The sequence below is a fragment of the Eptatretus burgeri genome, chromosome 6, assembly GCF_056783735.1.
Source record: "Eptatretus burgeri isolate ZD-2024b chromosome 6, Ebu_testis_v1, whole genome shotgun sequence".
Classification (NCBI taxonomy): domain Eukaryota; kingdom Metazoa; phylum Chordata; class Myxini; order Myxiniformes; family Myxinidae; genus Eptatretus; species Eptatretus burgeri.
In genome coordinates, this window is record NC_140966.1 from 37406733 (window position 1) to 37432615 (window position 25883).

Genomic DNA, 25883 nt, shown 5'->3' on the forward strand with positions numbered 1-25883 from the left:
ACACTCAACGGCAATGTAACGTGAGACTTGAAGTTAAAGGGAACATGATGCGGACCCTGTGCAGTTTTCCCCTGGAGGATCACAGATATATTAAAACTGGAGGGGGAGCACTCGGTAGAGTGCAAAACCTCCGCCGCCAATACTGCTGGGTCACTTAAGTGAACCTGATATCCTATTCATTGTAGGTCAAAATGGATCAGACTCTACTCAACCACGATTGAATAAACTAAAGTAGATCGACGCGCATGTAGAAATGCCAAAAAAATAAAATTGAAATTTTTTTGAAAAAAAAGTTGCAAAATTTCTGGGTTTTTTTTTCTCGAACAAATTTTTTGGGGGGGGGGGTGGAAATCACTTAAAACATGTAGAAATGCAAAAAAAAAAAATTCAAATAAAATCGAAAAAAATTTTTTAAAAAAAGTTGCAAAATTTTCTTTTCTTTTTTTTCTCTAACAAATTTTTTTTTAACCTCCGCCATCTTCGAAGATGGATGGAGGTTACTGTTTTCACCCCTTTCTGTTTGTTTGTTTGTGAACAGTATTACGGAAAAACTCCTCGACGGATTTCGACGAAACTTGGTGGGGTGGGGGGGGTAAGGTATGGTCCAAGGATCATGCCATTAAATTTTGGACTTGGTCCCCCCCCCCAAAAAAATTGTTAGAGAAATTTTTTTTTGCATTTCTACGTTTTAAGTGATTTCCACCCCCCCCCAAAAAAGAAATTTTTTTTTTGCATTTCTACATGTTTTAAGTGATTTCCAACCCCCCCCAAAAAATTGTTGTTTTTTTTTGCATTTCTACATGTTTTAAGTGATTTCCAAGCCCCCCCCCAAAAAAAATTGTTAGAGAAAATTTTTTTTTTTTTGCATTTTTACATGTTTTAAGTAATTTCCAAACCCCGTAAAAAATTGAGAGAAAAATTTTTTTTGCATTTCTACATATTTTTAGTGATTTCCAACCTCCCCCCCCCAAAAAAAATTGTTCGGAAAAAAAATGTTTGCAACTTTTTTTCAACAAAATTTCGATTTTTTTTTTTTTTTTTGCATTTCTACATGTTTTAAGTGATTTCCAACCCCCCCCCCCCAAAAAAAATGTTGGAGAAAAGAATTATAACTGTCAGCACTGTTGACCATATTTAATGAATAAGATACAAGGTTCACTTGAGTAACCCAGCAGTATTGGCGGCGGAGGTTTTGCACTCTCCCGAGTGCTCCCCCTCTAGTTTGTTGTTGGAAATCACTTAAAACATGTAGAAATGCAAAAACAAAAATTCAAATATTTTTTTCAAAATGGCCACCATAGCGGCCATATTGGCCTTTGCACCAAGTCCAAAATCTAATGGCATGATCCTTGGACCATACCTAATCCCCCGACCAAGTTTCGTCGAAATCCGTAATACTGTTCACAAACAAACAAACAAACAAACAAACAGACAGGGGTGAAAACAGTAACCTCCGTCCATCTTCGATGGCGGAGGTTAAAAATTACCCCCGGTTGGGGGTGAACGTCATCTCTGAAGCTCTGTAGATGTGGATCTCTGATCGGCTTAGAATGGCTTCGACGTCGTCTTGTCTTTTGGTTCAACGTACAGACGAAAGCCCGGGAGTAAAAAGGATAGAAAGCCTCAGAAATCAAACTACATTTCTGAGTTATCTGGAGATAGATTTTGAAAATGGTTGATTTGGAACATTTATGATCAATGTGTCTTCAAGGTTGATTTGGAACATTTATGATCAATGTGTCTTCAAAAGGATAGAAACCGGACCTCAGAAATCAAACCACTTTTCTGAGTCATAAATGGCGGATGATATTTTGACAATGGATGATTTCACAAGTTCACAGCATCGGTGACCTTGACCTTCAATCGTGTCAAAAGTCATACCGTCGTGCATCACTCATCGACCCCTACCTACATACCAAGTTTCATCAAGATCGGGCAAATTTTTTTTGGACCGTATCACCGGACTTGACTTGATCACCGGACTTGATAACCAGGACGAATTTTAAAAAACCGGCCCGACCAAATTTAGATATTGTTCCATATTATCAGAATCCAAAGGAGTTTCGAAGATCGGATCATAAACGGCGGAGGAGATAGATTTTGAAAATGGAAGATTTCGCAACTTTGGAGTGACGTTGACCTTGACCTTCAATCGGGTCAAAGGTCATACCATTGTGCATCCCTCATCGACATCTACCCACATACCAAATATCAAGAAAATCGGATGAAAAAAATACCCCCGAGCAGGAGTGCCGGTCATCTCTGCCAGAGGTTGAAAGTAGCTCTGTGCCAGACTGGAATAGGGGCAGTTCATAAAGTACGTACGCTCTACTTCCGGGTTTCAAAACCACCCATCTCCCCCCTCTGTATGCAGGCTAGTGACCCCCACCCATCCACCCCCTCTGTATGCAGGCTAGTGACCCCCACCCATCCACCCCCCCTCATACATCACAAATCGCTTGCAAAGCCAGCAGTTCCTTATGAACTGGTGTTTGTAAGCCATGACAATGCAGTCCTCCCTAGCGGTGTAATTTACCTTTTTCTTTTAATATCACAGCACGTCATTTATGAAAATAAAATTACAAATTGACATTCAAGACAATGTTAATGTCATAAATGAAAGTAAGTGTGCATATAAACTTGGGTTCCATTGTTTTAGTTAAATCTGACAAAAGCTTCAAATGTAATATTTGTCTCGGAGGGTTCCGGTTCTTAAGTTAATACTTTTGTTTTTGTATGTACTTTATGAACGGCCCGTACGGGGAATCAGAACGAAGTTTGAAGGGCTATAAAATCGGAACGAGAGCAAATTTCAAAAACAATGGCTCGTGTTGTTCTAGATCATAGTCCATAGTATCTGAATCACTAATAACATTTGATCTCTCTTGATAAATGAGGGAGGAGATACGATTTGAAATCGACGATTTTCGCAACTTTGACAGCCTCGTGACGTTGACCTCGACCTTGGACGACCTTGAAAGTTATTTTGTTGTGCATGTCTCATCGACCTCTATCCATTCCACTATTGGTTATTTGTCTCCACTCGGTTTGATTGTGGACGGACGGACGTACGGACGGACAGACTTCGAGACTGTTATTATTAGGTCATCTCTACTGAGATGATAGAGATGACCTAAAATGGGGACGTACATACGTACGGACATCGAGACTGGTTTTATTAGGTCATCTCGTTAGAGATGACCTAACGAGTGATGGAACAAGGGGTGCGAGAGGGAGAGCCACTGCATCACTATGAATCGACATGGTATGCCTTTAAATCAGGCAGCAATTAACTTAAAGTCAAAACCCTAACAGCTTTTTTGGAAACGGAAAAGACTCTACCAATTGTTACACCACTACCCCCACTATCAATTTAACTTTGCTCTTCCATGAGCTTCACTCTTCTAAAAATTAAAAATACTCAAAGCCAAACACAACTGGACATTTTACAACATTATTCCACAAAAATTCCACCAATCACACTCACTCCGATGGAAGGTGCATCCCTTGTAGTGAAGTGGCTTCCCAGTCACCATTCCCATTCCATGCTCCCCTGTACACAGAGCACGGAAATTCTCTGCAGTCTTGGGGCACACATCAGCGAAGAGCTCCAGCACAATGCGTCCAGCTGAAGTAAACAAAAAAAAAAAGAGACGTCATGCATAGCACCAACACGATACTTGTGAAATCCAAAGAAACTATGTTTCTAGGTTTGATTGACGAACCAATTAAGTGACCAAATATGCAAATTCTGTTCAAATGAGCAGGGTACCCAATTACCCATCCTCCGGGTGGGTGGAGATTGTGCATTACTTGCTGAAAAAAGTATGGTCTGTGTATTACAACAAGACCAAAGATGTTTCTGAGGTCAGGTCAGGTATGGGAGCATGTGCCAGAACAGCACGTCGCTGCGTCCACTTTCCGCCGGTACTCCAGGGGCCTCCGTCTGGCCATCCCCCAGGCAGATGCCAGGCCCATCCCCATCTCCTTGAGATGATGGTCAACCTGTTGCAACCATGAGGCACGTGGTCGGCCCACTGGCCTCCTCCACTCATGAGACTCCCTCGCTGAGAGAATCTGGTGAGCAGGATCAGAGTCAGGAAAACGAGCCACATGTCCATACAGCCGCAACTGACGCTCACGGACTATGCAGGTAACAAATCTCATCCGAGTCTCTCTCAGCAACCGCTCGTTGGACACAAAATCCGACCAGCGATAGCCAAGGATTCTCCGAAGAGACCTGGTACCAAAGGAATTAAGTCTCCGTCTCAGATCCTTGGTCAGAGTCCAAGTCTCGCACCCATAGAGCAAGACTGGAAGTACCAAGGACCTGAAGACTCGGACTTTCGTCCTCCCGCACAGGTACCGGCAGCGCCACACCCCATGATCCAGTGAGTCCATGACTCCCCAGGCCCGACCCAGACGTCTATTGACCTCTGACTCGCAGCCGGCAGAGACATGAATATCACTGCCAAGGTAAGTGAATCTCTCCACGACCTCAACATCCTCACCACAAACAGACACAGACAGGACAGCAGCATCCAAGATGTCACCGAAAGCCTGGATCTTAGTTTTGACCCAAGAAACCCGTAATCCCAACGGCTCCGACTCCTCATTCAGCACCTCGAGGGCCCCCAAGAGGATGTCTAAAGTCTCCGCAAAGATGACTGCATCATCTGCAAAGTCAAGGTCCGAGATCTTGACATTCCCAAATGACGCACCGCAACTTGATCTCTCCGACATCCTCCCTAAAATCCAGTCCATACAAGTGCTGAAAAGTGTGGGGGCAAGTACACATCCCTGACAAACTCCAGAAACAACTGGAAATAAGTCAGAGATGGTACCACCACACTTCACAGCACTCTCAGTACCAGAGTAGAGTTCAGACATCAGATCGATCAGTTTTGGTGGCACCCCACGAAGACCAAGAATCCTCCAGAGGACGTCCCGATTCACTGAATCGAACGCTTTACAGAGATCAACATAGGCTGCAAGCAGCCCCTGCCGAAACTCTCGTCTGCGTTCGGTGAGGACACGAAGTGCAAGGATACGGTCAATCGTTGACCTCTTTGGTGTAAAGCCTGACTGCTCTGGACGCTGGTGCTCAAGCAGATGATGGCGAACCCTATCGAGAATTATCCGAGCAAAGACCTTGCCCGGCACTGAGAGCAGCGTCACCCCTCGGTAGTTGTTGCAGTCTTGGCGATCACCCTTCCCTTTCCAGAGAGGGACAACAAGGCCCCTCTTCCAGTCAGTTGGGATGATGCCTGTGTTCCAGGCAGAGCACAAAACTGCATGCAACGACACGAGTGCAGCATTTCCACCAGCCTTGAGAAGTTCGGCATGGATGCCACAGGTCCCTGGAGCTTTGCCCCGTTTCAACTGGTTCACCGCAGCCCGTGTTTCCACAAGCGTAGGTGGACCACAGTTGATTCGAGGGTCAGCAACAGGGATTGTAACACCCTTGACGTCCAACTCGACAGTTGGGGGATCAGCCTGGTACAACCGCTCAAAGTAACCGGCCCAGCGGGCCTTCACTTCAGACTCCTCTGTCAAGAGCCTACCACTCTCTGCTCGAACTGTAGTGCTCCGAGGGATGGGCTTGGATGAACGTAATGCGCGAATTCCCTGTAAGCGGGACGAGAATCACCTGTCCACAGGTGATGCTCTACCCCCTCACAGATTCCTCGCACATAGGCCTCCTTGTCCACCCTCAGTGCACGTACAGTTTTACGCCTCAGCTCCCTGAACAGCTCAGCTCTGCCATTCAGCCTGGCCTTGCGACTCTGGTCAATGGTATCCAGTGTCCCTTGAGAGACAAAATTCTTCTTTGCCCTGCGGTGAGCTCCAAGGCATCCACCGGCAACATCAAGGACGGTGGTCTTGAAGGCGCTCCACAACTCTTCAGGACCCCCAAAGCACCCAGACCCCCCAAGTGTCCACTCAGCCTGTTTGCAAACTCCTCAGCTACTCTCTCATCCCTGAGCTTGGCAACATCCAGCCTCGGCTGGGATGGTACCATTCTCCAGGATTTAAGGTGCAGCTTTAGAGTTGCTACAACAAGCCTGTGGTCAGTATTGAGGAACTGAGCACTCCGGTAGACCCTGAAGTTCTGGATCATCCTCCAACGACCGTCAATGAGGACATGGTCAATCTCCTTTGCCACACCGCCAGCGTTGGAATACCAAGTCCAGCGATGAGCTTGTGGGCGCTGAAACCATGAACCAGCCACCCTAAGTCCATGACTTCTTGCAAAGTCAAGGAACTTAGTGCCATTCTGGTTCATAGTTCCTGACCCATGGGGACCAACACACACCTCATAACCATCCCTATCAGTTCCAGTCGATGCATTGAAATCCCCCAAGACTAGAAGTGTATCTCGTCTGGGGCACTGATCAACCACAGACTCGAGTGTGGCGTAGAATGCATCCTTCACGGTGAGGTCACTCGTCTCAGTCGGAGCATAAACAGAGACCAGGGAAATGACACCTAAGGAGTGATGAATCCTTAATCTCATAATACGCTCGTTGACCGGTGTTACCTCAATTATCATTGGGGTCAGCTTATTGGACACAACTACAGCAACTCCTTGGGTATGGTAACCATCAGAGCGACCAGACCAATAGTAGGTGTAACCACCCACCATTATCTCGCCGCAATCCGGTCTCCAAATCTCAGAGAGAGCTGCAATCTCGATGTCCAAACGCTTGAGCTCAGATGATAACAGAGACAGGTGATCATCCTCTCTTAGGGATAGGACATTCCAGGCACCCACCCGAAGGGACCGCCTCAGGTTAACCCAAGGAGACCGCCGTCTGGTGGACGACACCTCAGCACCACTCCGACACACTCTCCCGCAATCTGACCCAGGGATGTTACCCTGTGGTTTCCCTCCTATCAACGATTGGGGGTCCCGAAGGCTTTGCCCCAATCCCGTCATCCGGTGAGCTGCCCTGCGAAGGGAAGCTGCACAGGATGTACTCCCACGGAGTGGGTTTTCAGATTTTTTTGCGTTTTTGCGTTTTGCGGAATGAAGGGTTTTACGGTGGCCGGAGTGCAAATCCTGCCACCAACCTCCTAATAAGAAGTGACCCCAACTGCAGGAGGACGTCCGCAGACACAGTTGGGCACTAGATATGGATGGCCGTTGGCTCACAAGGAGCTCCTCCGCCCTTTGACAGGTTTTGTTTTTAATCCTGCTGGGTGTCCATATCCAAACACCCTCCTCACCAGAAAACCTGGTGGGGGAGACGGTTTAGTCGCCGCCAACCCGACCATGGAACAGGTTAGTACAGGTTTACATGGTACCTGTAGCAGGTCACAGATCGAACCTGACCTGACTGAGGTGCACATCTAAAAGGGTCCACAGGTCTCAAGCATCGAAGGGGTGTAAAGGTCTAAACGGTTGAAGTGTTTCAAAGGGTCTATAGTGCTCTAAAAGGGTCTAAAGAGATTTAAAAGGGTCTTTTCCAATCATACTTTCGGTCTAAAGGGTTTCAGCCCTAAGGAGTCTAAAGTGTCTAAAGGTCAAAGGGTCAATGGGTTTAAAGGGTGAAAGGTCTTCAGGAGTCTAATGGGTCTTAAAAGGTCCAAAGGGTATAAACATCTAAAATGATCTGAGGGGTCTTAAGGGGTCCAAACGGTCTAAAACGTCTGAGGAGTAGGTTTCAGCAGCAGTTACAGGTCTCAAGGGTTTAAGGGGTCTAAAGAGGGTCAAATTGTCTGAAGGTCAAAGCAGCGCAAAAGTCTTTAGGAAATCTAAAGGTTCTAAAAGGTTCCAAGAGGGTCAAAGCAGTCTTACTGCTCCTGTAATGTTTTTTTTTCACCTCATAAGGTGGAGGAGGTTCTTTCAACCCTCACTCTGACTCTGCTACTGGACTGGATGGCATCAACTCATGTGTCCTAGAAACCTGCTCTGCTGGTCTTGCGCATCCTCTCTTCACCCTTTCATTTGCGATCAGTCATCTTCCACGATTCCCTCACGGAATCCATCATCACAGTTTATATGAAATCCTTCCTTTTCTCAAGCAACCTCATCTCAGATCACAAACTTGGTTTCAGACCAGGTCGCTCCACCTTGGACATGCTGCTTATTACTCGCCCAACAATGGATGGAGGCCCTCAATATCAGACGCGAGATTAGGGCCCGTCTCTCTGGACAAATCTCGCGCTTATGATACAGTTTGGCATCCTGCCTCGCTCTCCAAACTGTCTGCCGATGACATTCCAAGGCCAACTCCACAGATGGCTCACTGACTTCCTCTAATCTTGGAGCCAACGTGTGGCTCTCAATCCTTTCATCTCCTCGACCTGTTAAGGTTGGAGTGCCCCAAGGGAGAGTTCTGGTCCCTGTTCATTTTCTGGTTTTCATAAATTATCTTCCTGACTCTCTGGAAAATCCTCTATTTGATGACGACTCCACCCTCTGTCGTTTATGTCGTTTCGTATGCGGCCTTTGCCTACCGATTGCATCATTTTTCTGGAAGCGTGGTTGTGCCGATGATGCAGTGCCCCGTGTTACCAGAAAGCCGATACTCATTTTTACCGACATCGACCTTGCGGACCTTGGAAGGATGACAGGCTGAGTCAACCCACCTGGTGTTCGTTCAACGGCGAGGGCAATGGTTCAAACTGCCTCACGGTCAGTCATGTCGAACAGGAACGGATCTTCTCACATGTTCCCAAAGAACAAGATCCATGGTCGGAGGTGCTCGTCAAACGAGGTCACGTGCTCTCCCAGAATGCACCTCGATCTTTCAAAGTGTAAATGGGACTTCATGTTGAACACGTGCTCTCCCAGAATGCACCTCGATCTTTCAAAGTGTAAATGGGGCTTCATGTTGAACACGTGCTTCATGGTGTCACGTGACTGTGGCACTTCCCATCCCTTCCACCGCACACCCTCGATATTCCAGGAAAACAACCATCTACTCCCCAAAGTCACATGTTTGTGTGCCACCCTATATATATATATATATATATACACACACATGTAATCCACGCGTAAACTGTGTGTAAATAACGGGCTCCACGTGCAGTTAAAAAACTGTTCAGACATCATTTAAAAATGGAAACATCCGTCTCTCACCAGTATCTTTTCCAATGGTTATGTCAAAAAACACGACGGGATTCGCGACGTTCGACGGACGATCGCTCGGACTTGAACGACCCATGTGCCTCTGAATCAGAGCAAAATAAAAAAAAATAAATGTTTGCACCGCGCACGTGCTTCCACAAACAACTCCGTTTAAAAAGTAAAAAAAAATAAAATGTCCCGACGAACTAACTCCTCCTCTTTCCGTGACGTCATTTTATTTTAATTTTTTTTTTGTACTGCTCGTTGTATTATAGATGTTTCTTTTCATTTCCCATTATCTATCGAACGTTTAGTTTTATTCTTGAAGCACTGTGTAAATTTGCTCACGTTCAAAAAAAAAAACTTGCATTGTGAGGACGACGAGAGAAGGAAGAGTGACCGCTTGAGCTAATACATATGTTTATATACACCCTCATGCAATACCAAACCGGCACCGTTGAATGTCACCTTTTAATGTTATTTATAAAATCAAGGAATGTTCCAACATACGAACTCCTCTCTTCGTGACCGTATTTTTTTGTTTCGCTAATTTTATTTATTTTTTTTATTTCGGATGATATTATTGGTGTTGTGTATAAGCAATGACAGCCCGCACGAAGGATCTTTCGCTATAAACACCCTAAATCACGTCTCGTGCTCCGCACCCGACAGCCCGCTGACGTCATTCTCAGTTCCAGCTCATCATTCATAAATTAATATTCATGTTAACTCCCAATACCACAATTAGACCTTGAGTTTTTGTTTTTGTTGATAAGGGCGTTGTGACGTCACTGCGGGGTCACGGTGATGAAATGACGCGACACCTGCCAAGGCCTGATCGGATTATTTATTTATTCCCGGTCCTCATAGGGACACACAGCGTATTCGATATGGAGACCCTATTGAGCAGGTTACCTGATTGGTTGTAAGTTAGGTATAAATGTAATATAGTCATAATATGATTAAGGAAAAGACATAAATTTACATAATTAAAGATGAAGTGCACTTGCACCGCGTGACCTTCACAACCCGTCAACCCTCCATCTTACAAAAGTAATTTTATAATAAAAATAAAAAATATGTGTGTTTACAATCGTGTTTACATTTGAAATGATGCAGATAAAACCTGTTTTTGATGGATGGATCATTTAATAAATAAAACCGTCAACCGTCAAATCTCGCGAGTCGCGAGATTAGTGACGCGAGTCACGAGGGCCGAGTCACGGAGAGCGCGAGCTCGCAGCAGGAGAAAAAGATGTGGATGATGGATAAACGAAAATGGCTCAGAAAATAAAAGGAAAAAAATGCAACCGACGAAAATAAAGAAGATGATGAAAGACATGTTGTGGGAGGAGTTGGAGGAACCTTGATAATTTTGAAGATATGTCAGATGGGCACAGTGGGCTCTTCCTCTCGCTTTTAAACTACACACTCAAAAAAAGACACCGAGCGAGCCGAAACAATGAAGCATATCCCACGAAACGCAGGCTATACTAGTCCGGGAATGCAGAATGAACTGATCTGCACATTGAGTAATGTTGTGACGGATGCCATCGTGGAAGAAGTAGGCACATCGTGGTTTACCATCAAGGTGGATGGGACGAGGGACCCCACTGAATGTGCGAACATATTGTTACAGCTGTGGAAATTCGCAGAACACCATATAGGTCCTTAGTTCAGTTATGCCGATAAGTCCGTGTTCAGTTAGATTTCCCCACCGTTTAATAGTTTAATGCAAATTATTCGTGTCGCCCGGGCTGTGATCTTTGAGTTAGCCGTTTTTCTTTACTGTCGTTATTTTGGACTAACCACAACGCCAGCCACCAACCACCTTCTCCACCACGCCACCCACCAACCACCTTCTTCTCCACGCCACCCACCAACCACCACGTCAACAACCAACCACCCTCTCCACACCGCCTTTATAACGACGACATCTCCCCACCATCTCCTAAACCGCATCTCCCCCACCCGAATAACATCGCCTCACCTTCATCTCTGCAAACGCCGCCATCTTTGCACCAGCCGCGGCGAGTCCCCAGCGTCCAGCGTCGCTGCAAACAGACGCGGGCGTTTCTTAGTTGGCGCCAGCGACGGTAATTTCACACACGTCCGCTCTCCGAGCAAGTTTGGGTGATTTCGCGCACGTCCGCTCTGTGGAAGCTTCGCGTCGGAATTCGGACCACAGGAGAAAAGGGGCGGGACCTGTGGAGGTCAGAGGTCAGAGAGCGGAGGTCAGATCTCGTCTCGCAAACTCTATAAAACGGCGTGCAGAGCGCCAGTTCTAAGTCGAGAGTCTGGAGGCGGTCGGTGAAGTCTGGAGTCGGAAGAACACAGGCGGGGCGGAGTCCAGGGGAGCGGAGGACATGCGAGACGGAGAGCGTGGCTGAGCCTGCTGTGCCGCGCAGACCTGCGTGTTCGTGTGAGGAGAGCCGGAGAGAGCTCGCCAGCCAGTGCCAAACGGTCTGAGGTGATCGGACTTGGGGATAGTCCGAGCATCGCTGAGGAACGGAAGGGTTCTTACAAAGAGCATGAACTTTGAAAGAGCATCAAAACCCGTTCGTTCCTTTCAGCGCGTCGCCGGCTGAGGCCCGACTCACCCCTGGGCGCAACCGCGGTTACGCTAGCTGCCATGGGGAAGGAGCATCGCGGGTCGCCCCATCGAGGCACCACGAGGGTGGAGGTAACCGGCAACGGTCTTGTGGAACTCCTTTGGTCCGCCAAGCTCCACATAATAAAGGCCTACGGGTCTAGTCTGACCCCCTTGTCTTTGAGGGGGTCTTTTCCTTGTTTATTTGTGTGAATGATGTGGCGCCGTGTCCCGTCAAGTGGACCTGTTTGAGTAATTGAACATAATAAATAGCATAAATGCATGCGTGTTTTCCTCGCCTAATTGTATACGTGCATGCCTGCATACGTGATATGATAAATAGCCGATAAAATAATTTTTAATAGCCGATAAAAGAATGGGGTCCAACGAGGCCTGGCGATAATACACCGCTCGGTTATCCCAGAATGGAACGAACCGCTTAAGTGGTTCGTGTCCAAGCAGGCCTTCGTTGAGGTACGGTCTCTCGGTACTCTGCCCGCTGGAATACTTAGGTATATCGATAATTCGGCGATTGACCCTGTCGCGTGCGGGTAGAGTGTTGACTCGGCTTGGAGCACACCCGTGACTGGTTTTCGGCGTTGTTCCGGAAAGTCACGACTGAATTGTCCGTCCGGTGGGCGAGACGGCCGCCATTGGCTAAAGCGGCTGTTCGCACGCCGGCCGGCGCAGATTCGTAACAATATCGATCTTCATTCGCTTTGAATCGGCATCAAATGAAGCAACAGAGCATCTACTCACAATAGCTACAGCCGATGCTGGAGATGCAAAAACATTGATAGACCTAATAATTGTAGAGCTGATAAAAACAGGACTTGACACGTCAAAAATATTAAGTCAGGTGTACGACGAGGCTTCGGTAATGGCTGGGAAGCACGGTGGGGTGCAAAAGTTGTTGCAAGAGATATTGGAAAGAGAAATCCCCTATGTGCACTGCTTAAATCACCAACTACATCTGGTAGTTATCCACGCACCGGCAGCAGAGAAAGCTGTCACTGATTTCCTCGAGGTTTGTTGTTGCCTGTACAAATTATTCAGAAAGCCCACTGTTGCTGCACAGTATGAAGGTGAGCGGTTAAAACGACTTCTTGATCAAAGGTGGACGGGACATTTAGCCACCGTGTCTGTGATCAGAGGATCTTTTAAGGATATCACATCCTTACCGTCGGAGATTGATGCAGAGCGCGCCTACGGTGCAGAGATGAGGATGGAGGCTATTGGGCTTTTGCGGGAAGTCTCTGGGCCTGCCTTCATGTTCATTGCTATCTTTGTACAAAAACTGCTGATGTTGTTAGATGGCACGAACAGACTCTTGCAGGCAGAGGACATGGACTTGCTAACGGGGTTGGAACTGGTGGCGAGTGCTACAGAGTGCGTGAAGAAACTCCGCTCTGAGGATGAGTTCACTGATCTGTGGAACAAGGCCAACGATGCTCGCACTTCTACACCTGCACCACCAAAACGGATACGCACAATGCATAAGAACTTGGAACAGTTTGTAGTTTTGGAGACTACAGGACAAAACAACGACGATGACAAGACGGAACTGCAGAGGGTTTTTTACAGCGCAATTGACTCTGTGCTTGGAGAGATCTCTCAGCGCTTCAGTGAGCGCAACACACAACTTGCCCGTTCACTCGCTGCCTTGAATCCTGAAAATGGCACGTTTTTGGATCCCCACTTGCTCCAGCACATCATGACATTAAAAAGTCAACCATCAGTGAAACAGAGTGTGTGGTTGCAAAGCAGTTGATTCGCTCACAGACAGAAAAGCAGCCAAACGAGAGATGGACAACACAAAAACTCCTCTCAACATACCACAAAACGCTGGAAGCCATGCCAAGTGTAGTGACTGCTATGAGACTTGGACGAACACTTGGTGCGTCCACTGCCATGTGTGAAAACTCATTCTCAACATTGAGGAATGTCTTCACTGACCACAGATGGTCCATGCGCCATGCACGCAAGGCACAACTGGTACAGCTGGCCTTTGAGAGAGACCTCACACGTAAACGCCTGAATGAATGGAAGGAGAAGGTCCTCAGAAGATTCCACACCGAGACGCGTCGCCCGCAGCTCTTCTGACAGCGAGTACTGTGGTATAAAAACTATACGAGGAGTTCAGATTGTGTGTGTGACTGCTGGTAATGCGTGTGTGGTTGTGGTTGCAGTGTGGTTGTGGTCAGCTGCTTTGTACTTCTGATGTTTAAGTTAAATGTTGTGTTTGGTGCTTTGCATATCCCATATCTAGTGCTTTGTGCATAACCTTACCTCTGTGTAATTGACTGCTTTAAATGCGGACCTTGTGGTATCTTCAGGCTGGTCGTATTTGCTGTTGATAGTTTAACGTGATGATCGCAGGTCATAGCCGACTGTATCTTATTTGAAATTGCACTGATTCTGGTGCCAACCTCCCCCGTTTAGTCATTGTATCTCTGGTATATTAATTTTCTAATGCCAATTCTTGACAACACCTTGTATAAGTGCACCTGAATTGGTGCCAATTGTCGAATCATTGAATATCTGCATTGTGAATGTGCCAGTTTGTTGCGGCTCTCCTGCATTCGAATAATTTTAGACCAAAAACATCGGGACATATTAAATCTAGCTGAGATCAATTTGGTTAGTATGCGACGGCAACCTCAGTATAGATGTGTCAATGCTGCATGAATACAATAGTATACCGGGTTATCAAAAATATTAAATATAATAATTGTCCCTCCCCCCCATCCAGTTCATATGCCCCCCTTAATACTGAGCCCTGGCTACGGGCCTGATCGTCTCCAAGCATGAAAGGTAGGCTGGCGTTGCACTCTACATCAGAACCTACCCTTTCAATTTCCTTGATATCTTTCTATTTGCCATTACTCCCTCCACCCTCCTCCATGCATTCGCATCCATCGCAATCCTCCGCTATTCTGCCTTGGACTTACCATCCCTGGTCACTGTAACCCCCCCCCCCACCCAGATACTCAAACCTATTTCCTTGCCTGATCTTCTTCCCCTCTAATCTGATATTCATTTATATTCTCTGCTGCCTAACCCACATCACCTCAGTCTTCTCCATACTCATCTTCAGCCCATGCTTCTCAAATACCTTCTTCTACTCCCCAAGTATTTCCTGCATCTTCCACCCATTCTCTAGCACAACGACCAGATCATTCACATAGAACATCCTCCCCATACAACTTCTCAAGCTCACCTTCCTGCTTACCATCTGCATCACCATGATAAACATGCATGGGTTGAGATGCTTCCCTACCTCAAACCGATGTTCACATTGAAGACTTCAGAAATCCCAGGACCAACCAAAACTCCTCCCTCATTCCCTTGTACATCCCATCCACCAACGTAACTTCTGCTTCCGGAACTCCCATCCACCTCAGTGTTGCCATCACCATCTATCTCGGGACAGTGTCATAGGCCTTATCCAGGTCCACAAATCCCAATGTCATCTCACCTTCAACCTCTTCTCCACCAGCTGTCTCAGAGCAAATATCCCATCCTTCATTCCCTAACCTTTTTCTAAACCTCTGTTGCTCTTCTCCGATCTCAATATCCAAACTCTTCCTCATCCTCCAATCCAGAATCCTCTCCAGCACCTTCATGACATCACTTCGGAGCATAATGCCGCTGTACTTCACTGGATCTTGAACATCGCCCTTCCCCTTCCATATTGGCGCAATTAATCCTGTTCTCCACTTCTCGAGAATTTATCCCTCTCTCAAACATATATTCAACAGCCTCTTCATCTAACTTACTCCAACTTCTCCCACTGAAATTATCATGTCTGTACACACCTCATCAATGCCTGGTGCTCTTCCCTTCTTCATCCTTTTCAAAGCTGTCTGTACTTCCTCCTCTGTGTTCTCCACCGACTCCACTTTCCCCTCTACATAACACGGTAGCTCCAGCTCACCGTTGCTTCCTTCTCGGTTCAACAGTTTTTTGAAATATCCTTCCCACACCTTCAATGCTGCCTGCCTCCCTGTCACGAGCCTCCCACCACCATCCTTAATCACTGCCCCCCCCCATGCCCTCATCATCCTCATCCCTGTCACGAGCCAATTTATACATCATCTTCCTCCCACCATCCTCCTCCAACTTGATGTACACCTCCTCTTCTATATCCTTCCTCACCTTATCCACAGCTCTCCTTGCTGTTTTCTTCTTCTGCCCATACAGGTGCAGCAACCCCACATCTGGCTGACACCTCTTATCCTCTTCCACACCTTCATATTTTCACCAACTGCTTCACTACCTCCTCCGTCCACCATATCCGGTTTCTATCCCTAGACGATGCACCCTTTCCCGACGTCCTTCCACGCAATACTTCTGCAATTCCCCTAAATACCTTTCCATACTTCTTCCACCCCTCCTCCAAACCTTCCGCTTCTTCGCTAAGTTGCTCATAACTAGCCCTCATCCTCTCCTTGCACTCTATGATGATGTTTCCCCTGCACTTCCCCCACCTAATACTCTTCCAACCCCTGCTCTTAACCTCCCTTTTATTCATCCATACCACAAACACCACAGGCTTGTGCTGGGTGATAACATGCTCTCCCACCACTGCCTTGCAATCGTTAACCTTCCACAACTGTCACTACCTCACCACCACCAAATCCAATTCTGTTCGATGTTGTCCACTCCTACAGGTAATCTTGTAGCCTTCCTGCTTTTGAAAGAATGAACCAGCTATGGCCATCCAATTCGTTGTCAACAGCTTCACCAGCTCCCAACCAAGATTACCTGTAAAAAAACATGTACAAATCAAAATTCACTGGTTGTAACAGTATTCAGCCCTTAGGTCAGGACTTTGTGGAAGCACCTTTTGCAAAAGCAAAAGCACATCAGAGCAATGACTGCGATGCGTCTTTTTGGTTCGGTCTCAACCAGCTTTTGCACAGTGAGATGGTGAACTATTTTGCCACCTGTCCCTCGAGGCCTTCTCTGTGAAGGGAACGGGATATTGTTCATTGATGAACACTGACCCTCATCTTAGACATAGAGCCTCTCGGATCTTTCAAAGTGATTGTTGGATTTGCAGTGACATCCCGAACCGGTTTCCTGCTTGCCCGGTTGCTGAGTTTGGATGGGCGACCTGATCTGGGTCGAGTCTGGGTGGTACTCATCTTTATCTTCGTTTTCATCTTCATTCATCTTTATTTTCCACTTCTTAATGATGGATTTCCCCGTACTCAAAGGGATAATGAGTACCTTTCAAATCTTCTTACAACCCTCTCCTGAACGGCGCTTCTCCTCCACTTTATGTCTGACTTCTTTGGAAAGCTCTTCATCTTCATGTTTGCCTTGTTGGTTGACCAAGTGAGTTGTGAAGTGTGAGCTTAATTTTTTAAGTTAAACCACTGATTACATACAGGTGAAACCTATTACACGTATTTTGTAACTTTTCAAACAAATAATTTTCTCCTGAAGTGATTTAGGGTTAATGGGGTAAAGGGTTTGGATACTTATGCAACTGAGAATCATCTGATTTTCTCTGTTAATCGAACTTATTCACATTTTATCTGCATTGTTTAGCTTTATTGCTTCAAAGTAGTTTGTGAAGACTCTGTATATTAAGTTTGATTTGAAACCATCATGAAATAAGCTAAGGTGGCATCAAAATGTGAAAACTTTGGAGGGGGGTGAATACTTTTGCAGGACACTGTAACAATGTCCATGGCGGATTCGGATTTGGTGGAAGGAATGAGGCAGAAGAAGCGATATTGGAAGAAGTGACGGTAAGTGTGTCCTCATTACTTACTTCAAGAAGCCTGGTGTTTGCTAAATGGTTAGGGTGGTGGGCGTTGGATCCTAGGGTCCTGAGTATTTTTAAACGTTTTAACGTTTTAAGAATAAAACCAATAAGGAAATAGCGATGGCAAGGATCAGTGGATGAAGAATTGGGAAAAAGGTTAACCCCATCAGAGGGCAAGAACAAAACCTTTGAAATACCAAGGCAGATGGGAAATGATATAAGAAATGTGGTGAAAGTGAATTGTTTGAAAAATAAAAACTGAAATCTCGTGAAAAAAGAAGATATTTATAAGGAATGAAAAGCTTACTTTGAAAAACATACATGACCACTGGACCTGTAGCTTATCCGGGTCCAGGCCTAAAGTTGTAACCCAAAGTTGGTAGCGTTCTGACTGGTGGGTCTGGAGAAGATTTTTGAAGGAATTTACGCAATGGCCATTTTGACACACTTCTAGTCACGTGTTTGGCATGGCCTCCGCAATTTGACATCATCACCCTGTCCTAATGTAATCCAAGATTGGTAGCATTCTGACTGGTGGGTCTGGAGAAGAAGATTTTTGAAGAAATTTACTGAGTCGGCCATTTTGATTGACTTAGTAACGTGACTGGAACGAGCTTTTCAATGCCCGTTACTAGTCAGGAGCAAAAAGTTGCTGCCAAACTTCAGCCGGATCGGCCCAGTGGTTTGGCCGGAGAAGTCAAAATAGGAGACGGACAGACGGTGTGTGATGACAATACATTATGTGGAATTTCAATTCCAGATAAGCTAACAATAAAGAAGAAGTCATGCAGAGCACGATACTTGCACAATCCATCAAACAAATTTGACCTCAAAAATAATTGGTGGTTGAATTCAATGACCAAATATGCAAATCCTCTTCAAATTTAAAGTCAATCGGATGAAAATTGAGGATTTTAGAAATCCCAACTTAGTTGTTGACCTTTGGCCTTTGTTGACCTTTTGACCTCAAAAACAATAGGTTTCTTCCTTATGACAATCTCTACCATGTGGTGAAGTTTTGTGAATATTGGTTTAAAATTGTGACCTGAAGGTGACCAACAGACCAAGTAACAAAATCAACTGACCAATATACTTGAAAAATCTTCGATTTTGCGAGCAATAAAACGAATGAGAGAATGACCTGGATTGTCATAAAGTTAAAGGTCCAGAAGAAGAGCTCCGTGAATAAGTTGAATCAGGCATGATAAGATTAAAGAAAGGTAAGCTAGCGGGTCCAATGGGATTCTTATATTAAAATGATGGAGGTGGCATGCAGATGTAGGAATGAAACGGATGATGAAGTTTGATGGAAAGGTCGGAAAGGAATGATCGCTGAAGAATGAACAAATCGCTCTGTTGTGCATTTGTTCAAGATTGAGGGAGACCCATTATTACGATGATCCTTCAGAGGAGTTAAACGAATTGAGCAGGCGTTGAAAGATTTGGAAAAGGTGGTTGAAAGAAGACCAAGGGAAGTGGAAAATGTAGGCAACAACATTTTGATTTTATGGCAGGAAAATCAACAACTGAAGCGATTTTTATTTTGAGACATTACCAAGAGAGGTATTTTGTAAAGAAAAGGAAACTGTATCCTGTTTATGTTGACCTTGAGAAGGATATGATTGAGTACTAAGATTTGTTGTTAAATGAGCTCAGAAGGCAGGTCATGACTAATAGCACACGTCGGTGGTCTCTCTGTCTTCTGCTACCTCATTTCTGGTCTTGCACCCTCTGCTCTTTTTGGTTCCCCCTCCCCCCCCCAGGTGCTGCAGGGTGCACGAGGTCCACCATCAACCCCCTTCGAGTGAAACTCCCAAAATACAGGCTCACTGCTCACCTCCACTTCCCCTCTTTTCCCCGCCTGTGCAGGAACCTTGAACTTCCTCAGCCTCTTCGATCTCAATCTTCCCTCTCGGGTGGGCTGGTCACCACTATCTCAGATCATCTCTCATCCACAACCATGATCCTTTCTAACCACATTAACCCTCCCCAAGACAATCTCTTTCCAAGTTTCCAGATTTTCCTTCCTGAGAGTTTGTGGCTGTACCCATCTTGTTCACCCTCCATGCACTCCCCTAGCCCTCGTTATTCCCCACATCCCTTATTTGTCGAAGTCTCCCTCTATTTTGTCCCTCAATGTTGCTGTTGGTTTGCTTCCCTCACCTCACCTCCTCTCTTTACACTGTTCTTTACCTCTGCCACCGAAGGTTGTCGGACGTTATGTTTTCACCCCTGTCTGTCTCTCATCTCGGACAGAGAAAAAAAAGTGCGTTGCTCAAAGTGTAAAGGAATCCATTTGGGAAAGAGTTGAATCACCATCTCTCAACAAAAATTGCGGTTTGTGATTTCATCTGTCACGTACGTATGACAAAGCTATAACATCTCTTCCACACCGTCTGCAATCGTCACGTGACGCCAGGATTGGTCAACAGACCAACTCACCTTACCACCTGCAGAGGTCACATGGCAATTCTCAAGCTTCTTTATCACTTCAACATCTGCCTTGACCAAGGCAAGTGGATTCTCGCTGAAGCATCGGCTTTACCAATTAGTAAGTCCAGCTTTTTCCAATTAGAAGATTTTTACTGTGTCTGTCTATCTGTTACTTGCAAAATAGAATAACAAAATCGACGAACCAAAGTACTTGAAAAATCTTCGGTCTGTTTGTTGGGTCGCCAAAATAGGTGACCCTTATTGTCAGTAATTCTGTCTGTTTGTTTGGATGTTTGTTTGGATGTTTGTTCGTTTGTCATCAGCATAATTGGTAGTGAACATGGGCAGATTTTGACCAAACTCGGGTGGTAGGTACATCTTATGACCTCGTGCTTTGGAAATTGTGATGGTTGCTAGGGACGCTTTGGTTCCCTAGCAACAACCGAAAAACCTTAAATCGGTACCGTTCACGCGAAATCGATTCCGAAAGCCATTATCCCACGTAGGGTTATGAAATTTGGCAGGAATGATCTCCAGGTGATGCTCTATCAAATGTATTCCGGTTTTTGTGATATATGGAATACTTTACCCGCAGCGCCCCCTACAATTAGGGTATGCGTGAAAATTGGCGAAAATTGAAGGCCCCCTAGCGACCAGGTGAGTGCATCGATACGAATGAAACTTTGAGGATCATGGTACTCAATGAGTACTACAACTTTGCCTCAGGACATGTTGACCGATTTCGCTTAGGTCAGGGTTCAAAGGTCAATTAGTGCAAAAATCGATAATATGCGAGAGCTGGAGGTGCCTTTGTGCCAAATGCTACTCATCCTAGGGTTATGGTCGGATGGTCATGAAAATTCACACCAATCGTCTGGAATACATTGTGCACAAAGGATCGAGCCGGATTTTCGATTTAGATCTTTGTTCCCCCACAGCACCCCCTCGAACTTTGGGGATTTCCGATTTCAACCCGCATTTTCGGTACTTTTCATTCAAATTGATACCGAGTAGTAATCAGTAGATGGAACTGGATGAGATTTGATATGCATTATCTTAAGGTGATTCCCTATCCGCTCTGACATCCATTTTGCTCTATATCTTATAGTTTCCATGCTCGGCGATCCATCGCCACCTACCGGCTTGTCTGTCTGTTTGTCTGTCTGTTTATCGCCTACAGGTCACAATTTTAAACCGATCTTCACGAAACTTCACCACATGGTAGAGTTTGTCATGAGGAAGAAGCCTATTGTTTGAGTTCTAAAGGTCAATAGGTCAATTTCGGCTAAAGGTCAACAACTAAGGTGGTATTTCTAAAATCCTCAATTTTCATCCAATTGACTTGAAAGTTGAAGAAGATATATATTTCAGGTCACTGAATTCAAACAACAAATTATTTTTGAGATCAACAAGGACCAAAAGGTCCACATAGGCCCAAGGTCAACAACTGAGGTATTTCTAAAATCATACATTTTCATCTGATTGACTCGAAATGTGAAGAGGATTTGCATATTTAGTCATTGAATTCAACCACAAATTATTCTTGAGGTCAAATTTGTTTTATGGATTTTGCAAGTGTCGTGCTCTGCACGACGTCTGCTTCTTGTTTGTTTGTTTGTTTGTTTGTCTGTGAGCAGGATATCTCAAAAGGTTGCAGACGGACTTGAGCGGAACTTTGTGGACAGCTTGAGTGTATGACAAGGAAGATTTGATATGTTTTGATGAAAATCTGGATCCGGATCTGAAAATTTTTAGGTGAATCTTCATCATTGAGTGATGGGGCTAAAAACGATATAAAACACGATATCTCAAAAAGTTACAGATGGATTCGAACATGATTAAGGCGTACTTGTTAGTGTTGCCCAGAGGCACTGGATGGTTGTACGAAGTTTGTTGGCATAGTTGGTGGCATCGGGCAAGGAGTCATCAGATGCTGAGAAGATTTCTCCTGGTAGATGAAGTGATGTACAGTACACTAGCTCTACAGTTGAGCATCCAAGGTCATCTTTTGGAGCAGCTCACATCCCAAGCAGGACTATAGGTATGATGTTCGTCCAGTGCATGAAGTTGTCATGTGCTTTCAGGGAAGACTTGTGTTAGTGGTGAAAGCACTCCACCATACTATTCGCTGCTGGATGGTGGTTACCACATGGTCGATACCTCGGAGTTGAGTCAGCTCGTGAAAGAGTGCTGATTCAAACTGGTTGCCATGATCCGTCATGATGGTTGATGGAACACCGAAACATGCAATCCAGGTGTGGACAAAGGTCCTGGCAATGGTAGGTGCAGTGATGTCAGATATCGGTGTTGCCTCCGGCCAATGGGTGAAGTGGTCAAGCCAAGTCAGTAAATAGCGATGCCCGTATGAAGATGGTAGGGGACCGACAAGATCCATATAGACCCTGTCAAAACGCCTATCTGGTATTGAAAAGCTACCAAGTAGTGCGACAGTATGACGTTGGACCTTGGAACATTGACACTGAGGACATTGTTTGGCTCAATAGCACACGTCGGCATTGATGCATGGCTAGATGTACCTCGTGGTAATGAGTAATGCATTAAAATCAATGGCCACTGTGCTGGTAGAAGACAATGCCAATACCTCGATGTGTGAGAGAGCTTCGGCCGCGGCATTCACGATTCCTTTCATGTGCCGGATGTCGGTGGTGAATTGTGAGACATAATTGAGTTGGGGAAGTGTGTGAGGAGAGTGAGAGTCAAAATGGGTGGATAGAGCAAAAGTCAAAGGTTTGTGGTCAGTGTGGCCTCTCAGAATTTGCGGAAGTGCTTGATGGCAAGGTATGCAGTGAGTAATTCCCAATCAAAGGTGCTGTACTTCCGCTCTGTTGGTTTCAGCATTTTGGAGGAGAAGGCCAGTGGACGCCAGTCAGCATTGATGAACTGGTGAAGGGATGCACCCACTGATACCTCAGACACATCTACCATCAGGCATGTTGGTGCCTCTGGCTTTGAATGAATTCAGAGTGAGGCATTGGCCAGTGCATCTTTGATGGTGTGGAAGGCTGACAAGGCTGGATCCGACCATCCAAGCACTTCAAGGTGGTGTTTACCAGTTGCGAGCAACTTGTTCAGTGGTTGCAGAGTTGTGTCTGTATTTGGAATAAATCGATGGTAAAAGTTGATTAGGTCCAAAAACTCTTGCAATTTGCGTTGAGATGATGGTAATGGGAAATCCCAAATAATCTGCACCTTCTCCTCGAGCGGACAGATGCCTGAGCAGTGGTTAACACAGTGGCTGAGGAAGTCCAACTCAAAAATGCCGAATATGCACTTTGTGGGGATTGATGACCATTCCAAAATCCTGCAAATGGGAAAAGAGGATACGCAGGTGTTCCTGATCTTCTTCTGTGGTTGCGCTGGCAATTAGAATATCATTTATATACATGTAGCAGAAATGTAATTAATTCCCAGAGCACCTGATTGATAAAATGTTGAAACGTGCCTGCAGCATTGTGTAGGCTGAATGGCATCCAAATTAATTTGAACAGGCTGAAATGCCTGAGAGTTTGAGAGTTCACACATTCGACTGCTGACTGCTGTCTTCAAGATGTCCTCTAGATCCATGGGAATGTGATGCTATGCATGAACCATGTCTACCTTGGAGGCTCCATTGCAAAGCTATAATGTATGGTGCACTGCTATATCTCCCAGGAAAATTATTCTCAGCGTCCGATGACACCTTGCCCGACACCACCAGTTATGACAAAGAACTTAGTGTGGCCATGCAGGGCCTCTGGGTGACACCAACACGTACGCCTTTGTTATGCCAAGTTTTTATTCCCCAGGAATTTTCTATGTGCACCCACATACGAGGTCCGTCGAAAAAGTAACCGGACTGACTTTACATAAATTTTATTCCAAAAAATATCTTGAAATCACAGCTTGTCCCCTTCAAAATAGTTTCCCTCCAGTCTCACACACTTGTCCATCCTCTTCTTCCACGCTTCGATGCACCCCTGGAAGACTTCTTCTGGAATCCTCCGGAGCTTCATCGTCATGGCCCTTTTGATGGCCTCCAAATCAGGAAATCGGGTCCCCTTGATCACCCCCTTGAGCTTGGGGAATAGGAAAAACTCACAAGGGGCCAATTCTGGTGAATACCAGGGTTGCTCCAGAGTTGGCACATTCCTCTCTGCCAGAAACTGTCGGATGCTCAGGGCATTGTGAGCAGGGGCGTTGTCATGGTGGAGCACTCAGGCGTTGTTCTCCCACATATCCCTCCTCTTGTCCCAGACTGATCTCATGAGGTGTTGGAGGATCTCCTTGTACACGTATTGATTCATTGTTTGACCCTGTAGTAGAAACTCGAAATGGACGATGCCCTTGATGTCAAAAAAACGTGATGAGCATCACCTTGACCTTCGACTTCGACATCCTTACTTTCTTTGATCTTGGTGATGCCGGACCTTTCCACTGACGACTCTGTCAGTTGGTTTCAGGATCGTGTTCGAATATCCATGATTCATCGCCAGTCATGACTCTCCTGAGCAGGTCTGGATCGTCCTCGAGGCGCTCGATAATGTCTTGACAGACAGTGACTCTTTGCTGTTTCTGGTCCTCGGACAACAGCTTGGGGACTATCTTTGCGCACACCTTGTGCATTTCGATATTTTCAGTGATGATGCTCCAGACAGTGTCCTTGTTGATGGAAAATTCCTCAGCAATCGTCCGCACCGTGAGTCGACGATCTGCACACACCATCTGCTTCACACGCTCGATGTTGTCCGCCGTTCTGCTCGGTGAAGGTCTTCCAGACCGTGGATCATCTTCAACCTCCTCCCGTCCCTCTTTCAACCTCTTGTGCCATTCATATGCACGTGTACGTGACATCGTTTCTTCCTCGTAGACTTGCTGCAGCATTGCGAAGGATTTGGAAGGTGTTTTTCCAAGCTTGGCAAGAAACTTCAGATTGGCTCTCTGCTCACGACTCATAGCACAACGGCTGAGACTAGACAACGTGTAAAGCACAACCTGTAAAAAATCACAATGAGCGCAGTCAACTATCACCATTCATATATATTGGTGGAATGTTGTGAACGACTGTGATGCAACCCGTTCATTCAAGTTGTGTAAGTGGAGCACACAGCAGGCTCAGTCCCGTTACTTTATAGATGGACCTCGTATTCATGTGGCATGACTGTCCCTTGCAGCAACCATATGGTGGACCTGACAAAGTTCTACAACACTCCGAGAAGACCTTCATACTCGATCTTAACAGTGGTCGTGAGTCTTCATAGATCACTTGAAGCCAGCTTTTCTTGACTCAACACCAGAGGCGACACTCCCACTGACCAACAGGTTGACTCCTACTACAAAATATCCTTACTGTGGTAAACGACTCACTCTGGGCATCATGTACACTTCCCAGCACAATATTTATGAGAGTACATTTTGATGTTGATCATTTCTCTTTGCTGTGACTTTTATTTTTTTACATGGACAGTCAACATCTCTTATTCTCCAACATCATGTATTTTGTTTGTACCTTCTGTTTGATTAATGTACTAGGAGGAGTTGTACTGTAGTGGCATCATCTTGCCTTTGGTGGACAGATTGGGTGTGTGACGAGGACAAATTGATTAGATTTGTGTTCTGACAAAACTTGGTGGATGAGTTGGGTAGGTCCAGATCAGATAATTTTTTTTGTAATTTGCTCAGTGATTCGTCACCATTGAAAAACGGGGCCAAAAACGATACGTCGCATGATATCTCAAAGGCTTGTGGACGGGTTGTGACAAAACTTGGTGGATGAGTTGAGGAGGTGACAAGAGCAAGCAAGATTTTGGTTCTGGTCCGGATGCAGGTCCGGCCGGTCAGTGGGATACAAAACGTAAACTGTTCAGCCTGGCGGAGGTATGCGCCCGACTGAGTGCCACTCCAGTTTTGTTCAGTTACATCCTGATCCATTTTATGTTCTCGCTCCTCCACAGGCCTCGACATTGCATACAAAGAAAAAAACAAAAGGCTAAAACAACAGCAGCCAG

At 45.6% G+C, this 25883-nt stretch overlaps 1 protein-coding gene across 2 annotated transcripts in view; it reads right to left on the minus strand.

Moving 5' to 3' along the window:
• PPID (peptidylprolyl isomerase D) overlaps positions 1-9300 on the minus strand; it is a 34161-nt gene extending 24861 nt beyond the window's left edge. For both annotated transcript variants that reach the window (XM_085884595.1, XM_085884594.1), the window contains exons 1-2: positions 9089-9300; positions 3488-3628 (exon numbers count right to left, since the gene is read on the minus strand). In XM_085884595.1, coding sequence (XP_085740721.1) covers positions 3488-3628; positions 9089-9173 — 226 coding nt within the window. In that variant the 5' untranslated portion in view covers positions 9174-9300. The remainder of the gene's footprint in view (positions 1-3487; positions 3629-9088) is intronic.
• Between the last annotated feature and the right edge of the window lie 16583 nt (positions 9301-25883).